The following is a 21,109-nucleotide window of genomic DNA, read 5'->3' on the forward strand; positions in this document are numbered from 1 at the left end:
CTTGCATAAATCATGCAGATTCTTCACAGGGATTATACAGGGTTGGAGTTGATCTTACCAGCATTTGAGTGGTTCTCTCTTTCCCTGAGAGTTTTCTTGGTTTTCCAGATCTAACCTAGACCTCCACAGTTTCTCTGAATTGCCATTTCTTATCATTCCGCACTGTAGAAACTGCAAGCTGAATAGGCTTGGCTATGTTCTTGTAGCATACCTTGCCTGCCTTGTGGGCATCGACTTTCGTTTTCAGATATTGCCAGTTGCTTAGAGTTGAAGAGTCAGAATTTAAAATGGCAAAATTAACTTCAGCTAACAGTTCCTAATTACAATAGGTGACATCCATCAGGCCTGATTCGCTAAAGCTTAGCGATACTTTGGCATAATCCACACTGATGGTTTGGTTGCTTGTTTTTTTTTTTTTTCTTCAAGTCCCATTCATGGCTTCAAATGTGAGTTTCTTCTTAGTCTCTTAGAGTTTACATTACAGTGTCCCCTCATGCCCAACCCCCTCAGCAGATAACTGCACTGTTCATTCTGATTGTTTCTCTATTGATCTTGGTAAGCAGTGGCTGGTTCTGCACATATTAAGAATGCGGCTTCTCTTCTCTGTGCTCTCTAAAGTGCTTGCTGCCTGATACATAAATCCAGTAAATCAGATCTAGTCTAGTAGTCTGAAGCATTGGGCAGCCCGACCCACTCTCACTGCAGTTACTATGGCAGCACGGTGCAAGCTAGACATGTATGATCATGCTGAAACACATGAGCTTTCACCTGTCTTGGGTCTGTTCAGTATAGCTGTGCTTTCGTAGACAGTGAGCTCCAGTATCAGACTGGCCCTAAATCTAGGAGACTTAGGGAGAAGAAAAAAAAAAACAGTCCGGACAGGGTTGATAGGTTTGCACTTTTTCTGCCAAATTGGATTTTTACTATCTAAATAGTACCGCAGCCACTAAAAATGTCTACTTTGCAGACAGTAGGCAATGAAAACAAATCATCTTGATACACATCCTGAATGTGTATTGATCCCGGTGTTTTAATAGCTGGCCTAAGTAAAGAGTATAATAACTGAATCATACTTTCATTGCATGTGCAGGCTACAGGTGGGCGCCACACTATAAATCTGTTAATTATTACACATCAGTAGTCCACAGACAGCAACAGCAAACAGTTCTGAGTGTGTACCACTGCACGCACACACACAAAGTGCCTGGGAGCTGAATGGATTATAAGATATTAAACATTATAGAAACTGTTCACAAAATGTATTCAAATTAAAAGTTGTTGTATTTATAGAAACACAAACATCAGATCTGATCGGTTTCGGCTGACAGCATTAGGGTACTCTGATTGGAGGGTAAAAAAAAAAAAAAAACCTTGATGGGGACATCTCTAGTGTTAAACAAACTGGGCTGTAGATTTAGCTGAACCTGGTTCTTTGTGAGGTTATGAACTACATTGCCTATAGAAGATATGAGAGGACATGGCTAGAAGCAAACAGAGAAATCTACCCATCATTGTGGCGCTGACTGACAGCACAAACACACAAAAAAAGGTTTTTCGAGGCCAAGTGAACTCCAGTAGTCTGAAAAAAGACCCCACACACAGCTGATAATGTAGGAATTGATTTGTCTCGGTGCAGAAATCATAACCCAGACTACGTCTGTCCTTCACACAGCTGATTCTCTCTCTTTTTCTCTCTCATCTCATACACTCTCGTGGCCTAAGTAAATCAATGTCTTTGGACTGAAGATGTCACCCTTCTTATTTATCTTTAGTTCTCATGGATCTGGAACGGACTGCTATGTGCAGCAGGTGTCCTTTGTGTGTGTGATGGATGTCCCTTGTCTGGCTCTGGCGTCCTCATGGTCCCTCCCTTTTCTGATCCCCCTGACGACCCACTCTTACTATTTTTTCCTCTTGCTCTCTCTCCCTCCTCATTCTTTCTCTCTCACGCTCTCTCTTCTCTCTCTCAATCTTTATTCTATTTTCCTTCCCCTCTCTTTACTATCTCTCCCCTTTATTGCACTTTCTTTATTTTGTATTTTTTTATGAAATAAATCTCTTTGCCTGTCTTTCTCACACTCTCACTCTCTCTGTCCCCCCACACCCTGCTCATCTTTCCTCTGATGAAGCTTACACACACACACACACACCCGGGTGGAGGGGGGTTGTTATTGATTTAGTCGTGCACACAAAAACAATATCCCCCTAATCCAGTTCACCAGCACTTTACCTCATAAAGTCCCACCATGTTCACTCTGAATGTACTCTGTGACTGCAGGGAGATGGAGACCTCCTTAAGCTTTTATTGCTCTCTCTCTCTCTCTCTTTATATATATATATATATATATATATATATATATATATATATATATATATATATATATATATATATATAATTGCCCTCACTCTCTGTTTCTCTCTCTTTCTTTTACTATAGCCACAATGAAGCAGGTGGCTCGCACAGTAGCGAAGGTGGAGCTGTCGGACCACGTGTGTGACGTGGTGTTTGCACTATTCGACTGTGATGGTAAGTGCTCAGTAAGTGGTGAAAAAAAGAGTGGTTTGAGAGAAAAATTTCAACAATACAAAAGGACAAGTATAGTGCAGAGGATGCTCCTATTTACTGTCTTATACATTAGACACAAGCTAACTCACTAAACACAATGGCTGTGACTGAATTTGCTCCCTATTTACATTTTAGGGCACTGTCAAGTTTGTTGGACATTTTTCTCTGAGCATCCAAATCATAGAATTAGAAGATGATTTTAAGGGCACTGCAATCTGCCGATATTTGCTCATATAATCCAGTTGATAGATGTAACAGTGTAACCCCTTAGCTACAACCTCTCACACACCAAAATTTAACTAATTAGCCACAAGCTGACCCACTATCCTTAAGCTGATTCACCAGTCACAGTGTAACCCCCTAGCTACGGCCTATCGCACAAGCCGCAATGTAGCCAATTAGCTACAGTCTTACTCACTATCCCCAAGCTGACTCACTAGTTGCAGTGTAATTCCCTATCTATGGCCTAACACACAAGCCACAATACCTTACATACGCCCTTAGCTAACTCACTAGCCACTCACTGGCTGGTTTTTATTCCACCTCTTTCAGTGTAAACAGTATTAAAATGAGTGCTTTGTGTGCTCCAGTGTGCTCCAGTGTGCTCAGTGTATTGTTTATTCCCTGTGTGTATTGAATCAAAAGCCTCGTCTGAAACAATACATGATGCATCATATTGTTCATCCGTACATAAGCGAACACTCATGTTTGAACTTCAGAGCTGTTGGGGGAACATTTTGAATGAGTTTTATGATTGATAGTGGCAGTAGTAGTACAGTACAGTAGGACAGTAATGCTTTACCAGTAGCTCTGTTATGCAGTCTGTTATAAATGCTGAAAACTCAGTATGGGATCGCTCTTTCTCAGGCAACGGCGAGCTGAGCAATAAGGAGTTTATCGCCATCATGAAGCAGAGGCTGATGAGGGGACTGGAGAAACCCAAGGACATGGGTTTTACTCGCCTGGTGAGGGCCATGTGGAAGTGTGCCCAGGACACCGCCTGGGACTTCGCCATGCCTAAACAACAATAGCACGAAGGGATAGAAAGCGAGAGAGATGACAACTAAAGGTGCCCTCTTGTCATCAGGTTCCTCTTGAAACTGAGTGAATCATTATGGAATGAACTCATTAAGATGGCTCCACTGATAAGCCTAATCAATCAAGCGAGTGCTCTGTAGGCAACAGAGCTCCTGCATGAGCAAACCGCTGCAGTGTTTGTGTGTCTCTAGCATCAGCCTATATACACTACCCCCCAATGATGCTTCTCATGGAGTTCCTCTATTATGCTGGGTGTTTCTGGGTTTAGGCTTTTCTTTAAATGAATACTCACAGATTTTGCAACTTAATCTCTGTCTGCTGTGTCTGTACAGGGTCTCTTACCAAAGACAGATAATCTATTATGGTTCCATGGCACTGATGTTTAGCAACTGTTTTGAATCTGAATTAAGGAATATAATGCTTCTTTTTAATTGTCAACCACTTCACAGGCTTATCATGTACTGGCTCCTCAAGGAGGCACTGTTAGTACTCATAGTTTTTGGTGCTTCATGTCAATGACACTGTGTCCCCTTATTTGGTGGGAAACCAAAAAGAAAGACCTGGTGTTTCTACTACAGCTATCGATTTTGAACAGATATCAGGTGAACTGCAAAGATGGATCTTTTTTGGATGATGAAGGGCGGCATGTGAATTTGTCACAGAAATATATTCCAACTCTTTCAAGTTCAGATCAGTCAGAGTAATGAGCCAGTCAGTCACATGTTCCTTGCAACATGCTCACGTAAAGGCTCTGGATTGGGTCTGGATGGTCTCAATTTACAGACCCTTTTAGGTGATGTCATAATAATGCTTAAATCTGTCACATAAGCAGATTTAAACAGCACTGGGAATTTGTTGGCTTGTGGTGGGAGATGTGTGGAGAAAGCTTAGATCAAGCAGTTCATTTAGATCACTTTAAGAAAATGTTCTGGAAATTTGGGAATGTGGTATGAGACATCAATGCCAGGACGTACAAAACACAAAATAAATGAGGGGGGAAAAAAAGACTAACAGAAAGCTTGCTGGCTCAAAACGCACTTATAATAGAGTCATCTTTTCAAACTCCAGCAAGATCATTAGGTGTAAGATAAGGAACTCTATATTCTACAGATTCAGCAGATAGAGACTGGGTTGAAAGCGCTGCAGGGTTTCGAGATGCTTTGAGTGATGATTTAAAGTGAATGGGGGACATACATGCATTGTAAACACAAACACTCATCAGAGCTTCTTGTACAAGTACTTTTAATACATTTTGAGCATGCAGACACAAGAGTGCAGCACAAAAGTCAGAAGGACGTGGTGTAAAACGCAGTGGCCAAACTCCAGCCTTACAAGGGGCTTTATTTATCACTCAAATATTCCTCCATGTCCTCTGTACTGTATTGTACTATTTTGAATGTGCTATTGAATGAATATATAAGGCTATATTAAACCATTTTTTCATGACGTCTGTGGTCTTTGTGTGTGTACTTTGGTGTGAAGCGCAGTGGGAAGCATCTCTGATTTCTGGGGAAAAGAATGGCATTGCATCTGTAACACAGCCTTCACAGCGAGGTAAGATATCAATCTCTATTTCTAACAATACACCGCTAACGTACACACAGATTTTAGATTCGATTTTACATTTCTATTACTTGTATTTAAAGCTTTAAATAGCCAAACACCAGTGTGCCTCACTGACTGTGTGAGCTTATATCTGCTGATTCTGGCCTTCTGCAAATTCCCTCCATGGAATAAAGATAATGTGAAGAGGCCTTTTTCTGTTATTGTGCTTCTAATCTGTGGAACTCAATATCACGTTTTTCTGGACAGTCGAACACTGTACAAAAGTTAGGCACCTGAATACCTGGTACTATGTATACTTAAGCAAATAGAAGCTGACCTGATTTCCAGAAGGCCAAGATTTACATTTTCCACATTTCCACTTTTTTACAGTTTACAGCAAAAGTTTTAGCACTCTCCAGGGTAAGTACTGTTGTTGCCTTTAGACCAGTCACTAACACTTTTTTGTATCCAAGAGTTCTCTAGTAATCAGGCCTGTTTACACCTGTGTTTTGTATCCGGAGTAGTATCTGGATCTACTTTGACTGTGTGCCCTAGCATGACCAGATGAGACCAGGAGGGGTTCTCAATACAAAGTATGGCAAGTGCGGACAGGTAGTACTGACTTGGCAGGTTCGAATTATGAATACAAATCTCAGAGGACAAGAGGGCGCTGTACAGCCATTTTGCAATTGGAGCAGCAGCGTGGAGAACAAGAACACAAGTACAGACAAGAATGCAGACTGAGAATTGACCCAGGTGAGACGTTTAAGAAGTTTAACTTCCTGTAAACAGCGGTTTCTCATTAAAACTGTCCTGCTCCGGGACACCATGGACAGTGTGTGGTGGTTCTACAACGTCTTGGAACAATCGGTGGTTCTTACATTCCCATAATGACTCAATCAGACCTTGCATGAACAAACTCTGGAATACTGCTTTTCTCTGTTACACAGGCAAGCGTGAGTGGACGAAAAGAGACTAAATTAAATGCAAGGACAAACGTTTTTAATGAAGCTTGTAATTGTCCTGTTTTTTTACTTTAATTTATTCTGCTTCATTTTATTATATTTCTTTACTTCATTACTTGTTTAAAATCCTGAGAGCCCAAAAGATTATTTTGAAATACTCAAAAGCACACATAGAAGCAGTAGTTAGGAAGTCATACAGCCACCACCATCGGAGTACCCTAAGAGCCATAAGCTAAACAGTTTGAAAACAGTAAAGAGTGGTAAAGAGTAGAGTTAGAAACTGTTCTGTGCATATACATGCATTAGGCGTGGATGAGCTGAGCTGAGCTGTGAGTAATAAACTGTTCCCACAGTCACATACTGTAGCTTCTGTAGCTCTGGCACTCTGGCTGTGGTTAACACTCTGCACATGCTGCCTGCCTCCTCTGGTGTGAGCTAAGCACTTGACTCTGCATTTCCCCACCGGCCTCTGCACACAAACGATGCACCTGCAGCAGCTACTTTAGTGCTAACAGTGCAAAACAACCAGAGAGACACATATTAGCACATGCAGGTGATCACACTTTATATAGAACAGCAGGGGTAGCAGCATCCTCAAAGCCCCAGTGAGGAACTGCTGAACTAGCACTATGGACCCACGACTAGACTTCAGTTTGCTAAAAGAGGGCCTATTAATTATAATTGAAGTACAAAGGCATTCAGAGCAGTTTCGTGTGAAGTGGTTCCTTGTCGAGACCCACCAATTTCTTTACAGTAGTGGTGATCAGGTTAAGGGGTCCCTAGGTCTTCAACTCAAATATAGTAATTTCACCATGTCTGGTTTCACTTTTGTCAGCCGTGAACAGAAAGCTGAGGCTGCAGTGGGCACAGACTCTCCAAAACTGGACAGTTGAATACTGGAGAAACATAGCCTGATCTGAGGAGTCTTGATTTCTTGAGCAACACAGATGGTAGTTGTTTTTCTTGGGACTTTGGGCCGACTGTCAACCAATCATGACTTAAATAGCATATCCTATTTGAGTAATGTTGCTGATCATGTGCATCCCATCATGGTAACAATTAATCCATCTTCTAACGGAGGGGTGGGCAATTCCAGTCCTAGGGGGCCAGATTCCTGTAATGCCTTTGCTTTTCTTGCCCAAGCACACCTGCTTCAGCTCACCTGGCAGTTGCCAGGTTTCGTAAGAACAGTGGAAATCAGCAACATGTGCTGGACTCTAGCCCTCATATCCCAGCCCTGTTCTTATGCCTACTCCGAGCATAATAATGCACCACGTCACAGAGCAATCGGGTTTCATTTACATGACAATGAGTTCGGTGATCTTCAGTCACTGGCTTTGAATGCTATTGAACACCTTTGGGATGTAGTAGAACAGGAGATCTGCAGAAAGACTGTGGTCCTGGAAAACTCTACAGAGATTGAGTGATGCAGTCATGTCCACATGGACCGGAATCTCAAAGGAATGTTTCAAACATATTGTGGAATCCAAATCACAAAGGATTGAAGCTGTTTTGAGAGGAAAAGGTCCCACAGTTCTGTGGGTTAGCATTTACAGGACATGACCTTGGACCTCTCAATTACACCCAACGAGCTGAAGGTCACAATCAAAGCAACCTGGGCTTCAATAATATACATCTCAGCAGTGCCACAAGCTGATTGCCTCCATGTTAAATTGATGCAGATATTTTGGTAAAGCAACTACTGTAGTGTAGCTGTAGGATGTTGTATAGGTTTCATTGCAGAGTGATCACTCGCAATACTCTAATATACAAGTCAATCTGAATCCTGATTCTTGATTCACACAATCCAAGGTAAAAATCACACTAGAACTCCAATCAGTTGCATCAAGTTCAACTACCAGCGATTACAAAATTCAGGCCCGAAAACTTGATATGAAGTAATAAATAGGAGGAATATGGAGGTGATGTCCTACTTACTGTAAGCTAGCTGTAGAGATGCTGGTCCTGGAATTTCAAACTCTTTCAAAAACTACTGAGTCTAGACAGTTATTGGAGAACAGAGCCCTAGGGATTCCACTACTTGCTGCTAATTAGGGAACGAAACTGTAGAGGTCAAAAGGAGCAAGAGCTGATTAATGATCAAACCTCAGCGGTTAAGATTTAAGTTTTAATTAGAAATGACCAATTTTACAGGTAAATGAAAGAAAGAGGGGAGAAAAACCAAACAGGGCACAAACGTACAACATAGGTGTGGAAGTTAAATAAAAATCCAAAAAATAAAACTGCCAGGATACGAATGGTGCTACAGTACCAGTCAGATAATCAGTTCAGACGCATGGCTTCTAATTTACATAAGACACTACGCACAATCACCAGACTCCAGCTGCACAGTCATTATAAGAGAACCGAATTTCACCCACAGTACATTCGCTTGATATGAACTTCACACCATTCGATCCAAGCCTTGCCAACAAACATATCTTATACATATAAAAAAAACTTTTATCTGCATCTACAGTCAGGAACTGAGTATAACCGCTTAATGCGTAAACCGCTATTAGCACAATAAGTTGCAAACAAACCTCAGTTTATATAGTTTACAGAATAGCTGACATGGACAAAAATAACTCCTTTGTTATTTCTACATTTCATTTAGACGTCAGGAACAGAATCAAAAGCAAAAATATTACTTAGAGAGACGCTGGGGCAAAAACAATGAAAGGGCACCATCTAGTGGCTCATTACTGTAACCTAGAGCTGAGGTGAACCGGCACGGGTGACTGCTATCTTGCTCTGGCCTACTGCGGACTTCTCTGGCTCTTTACTACTGTCCTGAGTAAAGTGCCAACACAAGGCCAGCACTGCAGGTGTCTAAACAGCCAAACCACAGTTGAAAAGGGGTTTAAAAAGTAGTCCGGGTTGGAGGAAAGGGCTTGTTGAGGGCTCAGATGGATCTGACTTGAACTTAACAGCTGCTTTTGGGTCCGGATCTCAATCACTGTCAAATTTAATTGAGTTCACTGAGGTGGAGATGGCGCCTCCTCTGTAGCTGCCGCGCTTCTTCTTGGTCTTCTCGTGACGAAAGGACTTCCCTTTGGTGAACTTTAGGACGTTGTTGGCTTTCTCACCCCAGTCACCGGTGGATCCAATCTGAAACCAAGACAGGCGAGGTCAGTGAGGTTTGATGCATAAATACAGCAAGTATGAGTGCTGAGAATGGTTACTGTGCGCTACCTTGGCGGTGAAGGAGTTGTCTGCCAGGCGGGGGTCCACCTCAATCTCGCTGTCTTTTATTCTACGGAAAGGATCATTGCCTTTCTTTAGAGAACACAACAGAGAGACAGACAAAGGAAATCGTACTTAATTACAGTGCTTCACCACAAGCAGTTAGTTCCCCACCAAACGCCTCTGTGCTTAACAAAGATACACAGCTGATCTTAGAAAGAAGCAGAAAGCCAGGATAAAGAGCCATGCCGACTGGGTGCACTTATGCAAACAACTTTGAGAGCCCACGTACCTTCTGTTTGGCCTTGGGAAAAGAGTGAGGTGTGGTGGTGATTTTTTTCTGCTTGGGTGTTTTCACTGCAGCTCCCTCCTCCTCCTCCTCCTCCTCCTCTTCTTCTTCCTCCTCCTCCTCCCCCTTCCTCTTCCTCTTGCTACTTGTGCCTGTGATTAAAAAGAAAATGGCATCAGCAGAGATCAGACATCTCAAATGATGTTGAAAATGTAAGACCCCACATATCCCAGACCTACAGAATTCGCTCATTTGTTCGTTTACCCTTAGTCATCCTTCAGTCTTCACAGCCCCCACACTACAAGATTTACCCAGGGGAGTCAGACCAGACCACAGTCCATACCAACGGTTTCTCAAACTAATGGAACTTCACATAAAAACAACATGGCAAATGACAGCAAGACACAGATTATGTAACCTGTGTTATATCTAATATTTATCAAGTGTAAGTAAAAGGAGTTTACACTTGTTGAGCCTCTTTACTTGATCAAATCACATTCAGATGTTACTTGTCTGTATAAAAGCCAAAAAAACATCTATATGAAAAACTCCCAGGATGCACTGTGATTGGATTAAGATCAGATCACTCATACCACATTCGGAGCATTCAAATATGTATTCGTTACTGTAGATCTTTGATTCCCTTTCCCTCCAACTTTCTCCCTCGTCGTGTGTCTACGCGGGCTCCCGCCCATTACTGGTAGTTGAGAGCAGTATTACAGAGTTTGCGTTTTAAACAGTGCAGCACATTTTCTGATAGTGCCGTTACAGGAATGCGAGAACCACCCATTGTTCCACATCATTGTAGAACCATCACCATTACTCCAACTGTTCACAGTTTCCCAGAGCAGGACAACTTTGAGGAATCATTGTCAACAAGAAGTGAAGAGGAAATAAAGTAGATTATTGAAAAAGTAAAATCGTAGGTCATCTGGTCACGCTGGGGACGCATTTTAATAACAAGCGTAACCTGAATGAAATAGTAGATACTATCCAGATACAAAACACATGATAATGCCAGGTATAATCAGACCCATTGTCTGAACACCAAGAGCTAGTTTCCCAGGCAAGCATCAGCCTAGGCCATCTCTATCTGGAACACACATTTACTGGCTTAGCTTAATTAATGTCCATCAACCCAGAACTTTTCAAATTCAGTCGCAATGCAGCATAAAAAAAAGCATGTTTATTTATAACAGGCAACCACTGGCCTGTCAGGGTTCTCAGTCTTAATGACTTTCATGTTATTTTCCAGTATCCATGTGTAAAACCAGCTTATACGGAGAGGCTATTATCACCACTGTACCTCCTGTACTTTTAACACCTTATTATATATAAAAATCTGTTCTGCAAGATGCAAATCATTTGGCATTTTTCCAAATGTGAAGCTCACTGATTTCAGAGCTGCCCTTGGAGATTGAAGTGTAGTGTTATTGTGGTAAAGAGTGAATTAATGGCTTTATAGACAGAAAGTCATGAGCACAGTGAAAGTGTGCACATATGGGCAAGGTTTTAAACTGCATAATTAGTGCCTTACTTATTTTTATTTTATTTGCACATTCGTCACCAAATTGGGAGCAAATGTCTGGCAGCTGGACTCAAAGCTGACTGATCTTGCTATCAAGATAAGTGTCCAACGGTAAAACTGACTAAGAAAGCTTGCCCATGTGTGTGAAGCAAATATGTAAAACGGGTTGTGACTCAAGGATCCATTTATAACATTAAAACCCTGTAAGACATGATGCTGGTGTACATCTGTCCACAAAACAGTGCAGCTTTACTAACTTCAGTAGAAAATCGGGCATCAGTGGCCTAAATTTGTCATTTCTTTGTAAGCTGAAAAAGATGAGCTATTGAACCACTAATACATGTCCAAATCTTGTAGGCACCCCTTCTAATGAATTCATTTAGCTATTTTAAGTTGCACCAGCTGCTGACAGAGGTGTGCCAATGCACACACAGTGCTTGCCTAGTCCATATAGAGAAGTACTGCCAATAGAATAGGACTCTCTGGAGCAAATAAACATGAACCTATTGGCACCATGTCTAATGGCATGGTGTTGTGAGCTAGTGTATTTTAGTGTATTTTAAGGACACTTTCCACCCTGCTTGTGCTGTAACTGCAAAACCACCCCAGATACCACCAGCTCATGAACAGCATGCATGGCTTTGTGACTAGAGAGGAGCAATTCTGTCTCCGTCTACAGAGAAGCAGGGTGACATTTCGCACTACAAGTGCTTTAGCTTCTAATTGGCCTTCTAGAACTAAAAGCAATAAAACCTTAAGAGTAGTTTAAAGGGCACAAAAAGGTCAATTGCTTTTCCAGCAAGAGCACCTACATATACAAATGACCTTTTTAGCATCCTCCGCTCTGCTTGTGCAGGCTGGCCGAGGCGTTCTGCAGAAGGCCATGTTTGTTATTCAGCAGCCATCCAAGATACTTAATAACCTGTCAGAAGCAATCTCTCCTCAAAACCGTGCTGCAGTTTAACTCCCAGAACTAGGATTTTTCATTACCGTTCACTGGGGTAGCAACAGGAGTCTTGGGAGTTTGTACTTCCTCTTCTTCCTCAGATGAAGAGCCGTCTGATGAGCTGCTCTCCTGCTTGGCCTTCGCAGAGGCAGCTGGTGTGCTCTTTGCCACAGGTGTGGTCTTCACAGCTGTCTTTGTCGTTTCCTCCTCCTCTTCAGAGCTGTCGTCACTAGAGGAAGACTCTGCAGGTTTTGCAGCAGGGGTCTTCGGTGTGGCTGCAGGAGTTTTGGGTGTTGCTGTTTTTCCATTTGCCACAGCAGACTTGGCTGGCGTCTTCTTCGGAGCTTCTGCCTCCGAATCTGAGCTGTCTGAGGAGTCCGAGCTGCTGCTTTCAGCCTTCTTAGCACTGGCCGGGGTCACAGCAGGCTTCGACACAGCAGTGACCTTTCCCTTCTCCTCCTCCTCATCGCTGGAGCTTTCCGAGTCACTGCTGCTGGCTTTAGCTGTGGGTTTAGCGGCTGCAGCTTTGGGTGTAGTTGGTTTAGCGGCTGCAGGTGCGGCTTTGGGCGTAGTTGGTTTAGCAGCTGCAGCTTTGGGCGTAGTTGGTTTAGCAGTTTTAGCTGCAGGAGCCTCGTCCTCAGAGTCTGAACTTTCGCTGTCTGAGCTCTCTGCCGGCTTGGCTGCTGGTTTGCCGGCCGGTTTGGCTGGGGCAGCCTTGGCAGCAGGAGTTGCTTTCTTAGGAGGTTCCTCGTCTTCAGAGGAGCTCTCTGACTCGGAGCTCTCTGCCGCCTTGGCGGCTGGTTTGGCGGCAGGTTTGGTAGGGGCAGGGGCTGTCTTCTTTGGAGGTTCCTCGTCTTCAGAGGAGCTGTCAGAGTCCGAACTGCTTTCAGCCTTGGGCGTGGCCGCAGCCTTGGGCGTGGCCGCAGCCTTGGGCGTGGCCGCAGCCTTGGGCGTGGCCGCAGCCTTGGGAGGAGCCTCATCTTCTGAGCTTTCGGAATCTGAGAGGAAAACACAGTACAGAAATATATTAATTCAGCATAATGTCCAGAGGAGATATTATTTTGATGGTGGGTCATTCTCAGCACTGCACTGACACCGTCATGGTGGCAAGCGCATTAGCGTGTGTTGTGCTGGAACAAGCGGACCAGACCCAGCAGTGTTTTAACGCCACTGAGAATATTCCACCAACAGTGTCCTGTGGGAAGCAACCAGTGACTTTATTAGACACTCCTACCTAGTTGGTCTTGTAAAGTGGACAGTGTTTTAAAAACTCCAGCAGCCCTGCTGTCTGATCCATTCGCACAAGCACCAACAAGCCACCACCATGTCAGTGTCAATGCATGTCCATATATCCCTTCCTATGATGGCAACTGATCAATTGTTAAAGCAGGGAAAATGGCACAACCGTGCATTTGTGCTGTTACGCCGACGTTACGCTGTTACGCCACTGTTACGCCGAAGACACTCAACTCATGCTCTTTCCCACAGTCTGACACAGGTTTCTGCCCGTATCTCAGCATGCCTCGCTGAGGTCTCTTCTTGGATGGCGGCTCACCACCTCAAACTCAACCCCAGCAAGACGGAGCTGCTGTACATCCCGGGAACTGCTGGACCAAAAAACGATCTTGCCATCACCTTTGAGAACTCACTAGTAACTCCTTCTACAGAAGCTCGAAGCCTTGGTGTTGTCATGGATGATCAGTTATCGTTCTCAAGTCATGTTGCAAACGTAACTCGGTCCTGCAGATTTCTCCTGTACAACATCCGGAGAATTCGACCCTTCCTCCCTAGAGAGGCCACCCAGGTGCTTGTTCAGTCTCTCGTCACTTCAAGACTTGACTACTGCAACTCTCTTCTGGCTGGTCTCCCTCTGCGCACCATCAGGCCCCTGCAACTCATCCAGAATGCAGCGGCACGGGTCGTCTTCAATGTCCCTAAATTCAGCCATGTCACTCCACTGCTGCGTTCTCTTCACTGGCTTCCTGTAGCTGCCCGCATCAGATTCAAAACCCTGACTCTGGCCTACAAAGCCAAGAACGGACCAGCCCCTCCGTATCTGATGGCAATGGTCAAAAGCCGATCCGCACCTAGAGCCCTTCGAGCTTCAAGTACGGCTCGGCTTGACCCCCCATCCCTCAAAATCCGCGGAAGACAAGCGTCCAGGCTTTTTTCTGTCCTGGCACCAAAGTGGTGGAACGACCTTCCCCTGGGTGTCCGAACGGCCGAGTCGCTCGCTATCTTCAAACACAAAGACCCACCTCTTCCGAGACTACTTGGACGATTAGAGTACTATGGTCACCTTATTGTCTTGTGTTTAGCAATGTCTAAAGCTTAGAGGTATTCTTTGAATTATTGGTCTATTCTAACTAGCTAAAGTTTTTCTTGGGTAAATAGCAAAGCACTTTGTAAGTCTCTCTGGATAAGAGCGTCTGCTAAATGCCATAAATGTAAATGTGCTCTTAGTGTAGAGAATCTCACCTGAGCTTGAGGATTCTGCCTTCTTAGCAGGTGTTGCCTTTGCAGGAGGAGTCTTGGCTGGGGTAGCCTTGGCTGCTGGTTTAACCGCTGCCACCTCCTCCTCATCAGACTCCTCTGAGCTGGAGGAGGACGACGACTCTTCTGCAGCTTTAGGAGTGGCCTTAGCTTGCGTGGCTTTAGCAGGGGTGGCCTTAGCTGGAGTAACTTTAGCAGGGACGGCCTTAGCAGCTGGAGTTTTTGCTTTCGCTGCTTCTTCGTCATCCGACTCTTCTGAGCTGGAGGATGAGGAGGAAGACTTCTTTGCAGCAGCAGCAGGTTTAGCAGGGGTGGCCTTGGCAGGCGTTGCCTTAGCTGGTGTGGCTTTCAGCGGTGTTGCCTTGGCAGCCGGCTTTTTCTCTTCCTCATCCTCAGAGCTGGAGGACGAGGACTCGTCCTCCTGAGCAGGAGCTGCTTTGGCTGGGGGGGTTTTAGCAGGAGCTGCTTTGGCTGGCGGGGTTTTAGCAGGAGCCGCTTTGGCTGGCTTCTCAGCCTCATCATCTGAGCTTGAATCTGTAACAAGAAAGCACTAACGTGGTTAAAAACCTGGTGACATGGGTAACAGTGGAATATCACTAAAGAGTGAAATCAGGTTGGGCATACCAGAGCTATCTGAACTGGACTCATCCTTCTTAGCTGCAGGTTTGGGGGTCACTGTCTTAGCTGCAGGTTTGGGGGTCACTGTCTTAGCAGGTGCTGCTTAAATACAAACGCATGACAAAGGACCACATGAGCATAACATGAAGAAAGAGGGAGGGGGGGCTGAGTAACACATGTAGACTCAGGCAGTCAAGCCAAACTCTTACCGGGGACCTTTTTTTCTTCCTCATCACTGCTGTCCTCACTGCTGTCTGTAGAGTCCTCTTTAGCAGTTTTTCTAGCTGCTGGAGCAGGTGCACTCTGGGCTGCAGGTGGAGGAACAGCACTATATGGGCCTACAGGGGAGGGGGGGAGCAAGGGGGAACACTTAAATTGCATTTTCTTCTGTATTTATTGGGCATTTGTCACATTAGGTCAGATGGACCAATAGGATAGTACCTGGTTTAGGTTTCTTGGTAGGAGGAGCTTCTTCTTCATCTGAGGAGTCCTCGCTGCTGCTGGAATCAGCTGGAGCTGCAGCCTTGGCAGCTGGGGGCTTTACCTGGGCAGGAGCCTTCACTACTGGCTGTGTTGGGCAAACCAGAAATGTGTAACAGTTACAGAAGATAACATGGCATTCATTCCCACACGTCAGTGTGTATACCCTACAGCAGATGAACTGGTAGTAGTATGTACATTATTCATTGGTGGAACAGTAAGCACCTTAGCTGGGGCCTCATCCTCAGAGTCACTCGAACTGTCCTCACTGCTGCTGCTCTCCTGCTTCTTCTGAGCTGGGGCTTTAGCAGGGGCCACAGCTGGAGGCTTGGCCACTGAGAAGCACAAGTCAAATTTGTCCCTTAATACCAAATAATAGCTTATAAAGCCATTGACAATTTACACACTACACTCTACTCTACACTTCCTTTAAATCCCATCCAACTGAAGTGATCAGAGTGACCGTGAGCCTTACCGATATCTTGCAGTGTCACTCATGATACTCGCAGCACTATCTCACCTGCTGCTTTAGGCTTGGGTGGCTCCTTCTCGGAGTCTGACTCCTCGCTGCTGGAGCTGGTATCCTTCTTCCTGGCTGCCACTGCAGGAGACTGCGATGCAGCTTTCACCACTGCCACTTTCTGAAACACCAAATAAAACATGATCACCAAACAAAATATTTTTAAATAAATGCTGGCAAACAATATTCCTATGTTTTATTTAAAAAAATAAACAAACAAAAAACAGCAGACATACCTTCACAGGTGTTTTAGACTCAGCCTCGTCTTCAGAGTCACTGGAGTCTTCGCTGCTGCTCGACTCTGCTGCAGCTGCTGGCTTCTTCGCTGGAACTGCAGGCTTCTTCACTGAAGCTGCAGCTGCACAAACACACAGGCGTTTCAGGTAAATAATAGAGAATAACAAAAGTTTAATAGAGCAAAAAAGAAAACAAGCAAGAATTAGGGGGGGGGTTCTGAAATCAACACACTGAAATTAACAGTCATATATACATTCACTTAGATTATTAATTCAGTGGTGCTGAAAAGTCCCTAAATATAACCTATAAAATATCTTTTGACTTGCTAAGGCCTCTTAACTTCCTGTTAGTAATCATGACTGGCTAAAGAAAAAGGGTTTGTTTGATAGCACACACGCACACACTGATCTGATCAACACAGTCCAATAGGAAAGTCAAAGTTGACTGGGAAGTACAGCCAAACGCTTCTAGTTGAGGCACAGCTTGCTAACTGACAGTCAAATAAAAACGTGTGCTGTATGTATATTTGACACTTGACCAACCCTATTAACTTGTGCATTCTTGCTTTTTTAATTAGTGTGATTATTAAAAGTTTGTGGACAAAGCTCTGTTAGCCAGATGCATTGGTATGGCCAAACGTTTGTAGACACAGCTCTATAAAGCAAACATATTGACATATAGTGACAACACCTTAGCAAACAAAATCTATACTGTAGCAGCCAACATCTATACCTTTACACCCAATATATCCTAGCAACAGCTTAGCAACCACCTCATAAAAGGCCTTAGCTGCCACCACCAACACAACAGCAACACTGTTAAGCTACAATCACCTCGTCAACATTTATAAATAATCAAGCGATAAGGATTACCTGAAAAAACGTTAGGGCTGAAAATGCAGGAAAAAAATAATTGCAAACACCCAACCTTACACCCTAATTGTAGTCCAGCGTCACCTAAACAGTCTGCTCTTCTATATAAAAGTTATATAATACATCAAATAACAGCTTAAACAAGTCAAGCCCATTTGTCAGACACCAAAATACATAAAACAATTATATGCCAATACTGGTAGGATTCTGATGTAATTATGCCTCCCTAATGTTTCTACTTGGATATCTTAAAGCTTTAAACCATTGCTCTGACCAATACAGCCACAGCTTCCAGAACTAAAGATCAGCTTTGTCCAGTACATGCAAAAATACTCCTGGGGAGTATGTGCTCCTGTGGGTCAAATAAAGCACTGGAAAAGCAATCACCTTGAGGTGTTTTCTTTGCAGCTGGAGCATCCTCCTCCTCCTCACTGCTCGAGTCTTCACTACTCGAGCTCTCCTTCTTGGCCTTCTTCGCAGATGGCCCATTGACTGCAGCCGGGCCGTTGGTAACCGCCTTGCGCTTTCTGGACTCTCCAGATCTAAAGGAATAGCAGGTGTAACTGTAAGGATCCACCAACTGCACAAGTTCAAGGCATTCTGCCTACGAAGCTACTTTTACGAGGACTAGCAATCTGCATAAACTTACTTGACCCAGAATTTGAAGATGTCAAGGAGTCCTTCTTCGTTTTGGTCCTGGGGTTTCTGAAACGACACAGCCTTTATTAATTATGCATTACTACCTCAAAACATTCGCTAAATAACAGTGTTCCATCTGCTGTGCTCCAAAACAGTCTGCAGAGCGTCAACTTTTAAAAGGTAATTTAGCCAACTAACAAATACTAATTCTCAAATGTTGAAGTTCACTCAACGTATCCAGTCCTCAGGGCCTCCAAAACTATTCACACTTCTGATCTCCCCCTGTATGTTGGGAGCTGAGCTAGAACAAAATGCAGATCATCTGGGGACTCATGTGGACTAGCCTGAGAACCACTGACAAACCATGAATACTGAATAGTAAGTGTTTATTTGCTCATACAAATGGCAATAACACACAACTGTGATTTTACACCAGTGCCACCAGGGCTTCCAAATAACTTTCAGTGTATTTGACACCTAATACCTTTACTGCTTAAGCAGACCTCCAGGAACAACGAATCTTGGCTAGATTTCCTAGAAGCATCTCATCTCTTATGATCATTCTGAAAAGGTCGAGGGAGCATCACATTGAAGTCTCTCTCAGTTAAGATTATGGGATCCTGTACGAGATCTGGAACCCAACAGGTTATTTTAACGAGCTCTTAAGAAATGTATTCAGCGTTTTCAGAAAAAAGTAGTACACTGTCTGAAATGAATCGGACGTTACAGCGTGTTTAGCCAACAAACACACTCATTTTACCAAAGTAACGTTACTGTACTGCCATGCCACGTGACTGGTAACGTTCAGACAGTGCTCGGCTCGCAGTAAAGCTTTGCTCGGCTCCGAATCTTCTTTATAGCTACGTATTAGTGTGTTATCTATATAAGCTACATGTAAACACACGTTATATGCCGCATACACCCTCGTCTCTATACACCTATACGATAAATAAAGCGTGCAGCAACAGCCTCGCCGCTCTCCACGCTGCCCTCACTCAACACGTGTTTAAAGCGCGCGTGCCGCAGCTCCGCCAGCCTCTCCGCCTCGCGGTAACAGGGAGCACGCGCGACATAACCGAATAGGTTCGAGGGCACTTACGACTTTAGCCTGCTTTATAAACTCCTTAGCAGCCTTGGTGAACTTGTTCTCCAACAGAAACGAGTACACATGCTGGTACAGATCACTCGGTACCGCGCCGCTCTCCGCCATCTTCACCACACTCGAACCGACTGCGAGCACGCAGGAAATGGCGCGCGAGAAACACGTCATCGTCACGTTTTACGCGTAAACGGAGCTACGTCCGAAATCGAGCACTGCACACTACTGCACACGTCCTAGCCAGTGCTAGTGTGGGTAGGGTACGCTTGCGTTAATGGGGAGCAATGACAGTATAGGTGCTGGTAGTGGTCTTAAAACTCTTCAATAACAAACAGTGCCTGAAACAGTGTTCCACTACGAGGAGTGCACTCCTTAAGAGCTATTAATGCAGTAGGGGCAGTTTTGGAGGTGTGGTTTTGGACGCAGCCATAGTTTCAGAGCCAAATGTAGCGCTAACTGTCTACAATTGGCCTTAAGCTGCCTTCAGGCCGAGTTGGAAATATTATATTCACAATATGAGAAGATGAGCACATGAACACAACTTACGTCAGTTTTCCTGAAGTCTCCCTCTCCATACACGAAACAAAATGGACAATCCTGCATCCTGCTGATCATTTTTACTGGGTAAACACAACGGCCTCCTTAATGTTCATACTCTGCTCACCTGGTTTATCCTGGTGAAGAAATCCAAAGCTTACTTACAAACAATCATTGCATACTTGGCTAAACTCTGAATCCATAGATATAGATTTTTCTCATACAAAATCATCCAATATGGGGTAATTTTGAAAGATAAAAATGTTGAGTTCCTAATTATTAATATCATTATTATAACAAAATATTATATACATCAATGCTGTTTTGCAAAATCCCTCCATTGTGAGCTGCACTAAAAATGAAGTTCCATCTAATGACGCATAAAAATGCATAAGAAATAGCACAGACCAAGTCAGGAAACATGCACATTCTTGTGGATTAATACAATGTATACTATTTTGTAATATTTACACAGTAAATATTGAATATATGTATATATTTAATATGAATTGATTTATATGACCAATTTGCTATTATTATTATTATTATTATTATTATTATTTACAATTTATTAAAACAACTTGTTTCATTATAATTATATTTTAGATTTTTTACCACATTATATATATCATGTATTCTATATTCAGTAATATTGATCACAAAATGTGAAGGTTTCAGACACTAATCTTTCTGCAGCATTATGCAATTTATTAAGATTTATTAACTCACATTATTAACCCTAGAACACTAACGCCGGGTGATTTTCACCCACTCAATTTTTGTCATGTGATTTTCATTGTGTTGCTGCTGTCTGAGTTGCATGGGACTTTGGGTAGCTTCAGGGCACTCATTGATGTCATTAATGGTATGGTTGATTCCCTCCTCCCATCTGTGGTTTCTTCAAGAGGCATGCGTTTGGGTTATTTTCACCCAGCGTTAGTGATAGAGAGTAACATATTTTATGGGTGGAATTTACCCGATGTTAGTGTTTGTGTAACAAGTGAAAAAAACAAAAAACAAAAACCAAGAGGTGGCCAAGAGGTGTGCTATATGGCATGATGAACGCTGGTGTGATAAACTCATGGATCATTCGCAAGGAGAATGTCTTAAGGAGAGGTGACACACCAATGAGGAGGAAGCAGTATATGCAGGCTTTGGCAATGGCACTTATCAAGCCATGGGCAGAGCAGAGACTCCCCTCTTCAAGTCTGTCCCGTCAGCTCAGAATCCTCATCTGCACTGTGTGCAACATCCCTACACCTGGCACTATAGCAAGAGAGGTTGGACCAGTGGGAGCAGAAAGCAGAGGTCCCTTAGTGAGGTGTGCTGACTGCCCCACAGGCTCGGACAGGAAGACACGACACAGGTGTCATGTCTGCCGTCGACCAGTGTGCCCTCGCCATTACTACCCTGCCTGTACTGACTGCATGTAAGGCATAAGGTAAGTTAGAGTTGTCCCAGAATTTGCATATAATCCTTAATTAGTATAATGGCAATGAATAAATATCAATTAATGGTATTTTCCAAGAAAATTCCTATAATCAAAAGAAT

General features: G+C 43.6%; 2 protein-coding genes across 3 annotated transcripts in view; one reads left to right on the plus strand and one right to left on the minus strand.

Moving 5' to 3' along the window:
• The window catches only part of micu1 (mitochondrial calcium uptake 1), an 83,909-nt gene extending 78,859 nt beyond the window's left edge, over window positions 1–5,050 (plus strand). The window contains exons 11-12 of the mRNA XM_072677622.1: window positions 2,438–2,527; window positions 3,434–5,050. Of these exons, the coding sequence (XP_072533723.1) occupies window positions 2,438–2,527; window positions 3,434–3,597 (254 nt within the window). The 3' untranslated portion in view covers window positions 3,598–5,050. The remainder of the gene's footprint in view (window positions 1–2,437; window positions 2,528–3,433) is intronic.
• A 3,178-nt stretch (window positions 5,051–8,228) lies between these two features.
• Window positions 8,229–19,153, minus strand: nolc1 (nucleolar and coiled-body phosphoprotein 1). Of its 2 annotated transcripts, none has more exons than XM_072677623.1 (14): window positions 19,022–19,153; window positions 17,933–17,988; window positions 17,671–17,825; window positions 16,411–16,532; window positions 16,175–16,295; window positions 15,880–15,989; window positions 15,616–15,742; window positions 15,384–15,512; window positions 15,181–15,276; window positions 14,542–15,090; window positions 12,108–13,061; window positions 9,593–9,741; window positions 9,310–9,393; window positions 8,229–9,225 (listed from the first exon to the last, which is right to left on the minus strand). In XM_072677623.1, the coding sequence occupies exons 1-14, from the start codon at window positions 19,130–19,132 to the stop codon at window positions 9,067–9,069; spliced, it is 2,922 nt and encodes a 973-aa protein (XP_072533724.1). In that variant the 5' UTR covers window positions 19,133–19,153; the 3' UTR covers window positions 8,229–9,066. The 2 variants fall into 2 exon arrangements, with proteins under 2 accessions (XP_072533724.1, XP_072533725.1); XM_072677624.1 differs by having other exon boundaries at window positions 9,138–9,225; window positions 9,310–9,370.
• Window positions 19,154–21,109: the final 1,956 nt, after the last annotated feature.

This window comes from Salminus brasiliensis, chromosome 4 (assembly GCF_030463535.1).
Source record: "Salminus brasiliensis chromosome 4, fSalBra1.hap2, whole genome shotgun sequence".
NCBI classification, from domain to species: domain Eukaryota; kingdom Metazoa; phylum Chordata; class Actinopteri; order Characiformes; family Bryconidae; genus Salminus; species Salminus brasiliensis.

Coding starts and splice junctions, on each gene's coding strand:
- nolc1 (XM_072677623.1), bottom strand. CDS start 19,132: ATGGCGGAGAGCGGCGCGGTACCGAGTGATCTGTACCAGCATGTGTAC. Junction 9,394..9,592: donor TTCCCAAGGCCAAACAGAAG/GTACGTGGGCTC, acceptor TGTTCTCTAAAG/AAAGGCAATGATCCTTTCCG. Junction 9,226..9,309: donor ACAACTCCTTCACCGCCAAG/GTAGCGCACAGT, acceptor TCTTGGTTTCAG/ATTGGATCCACCGGTGACTG.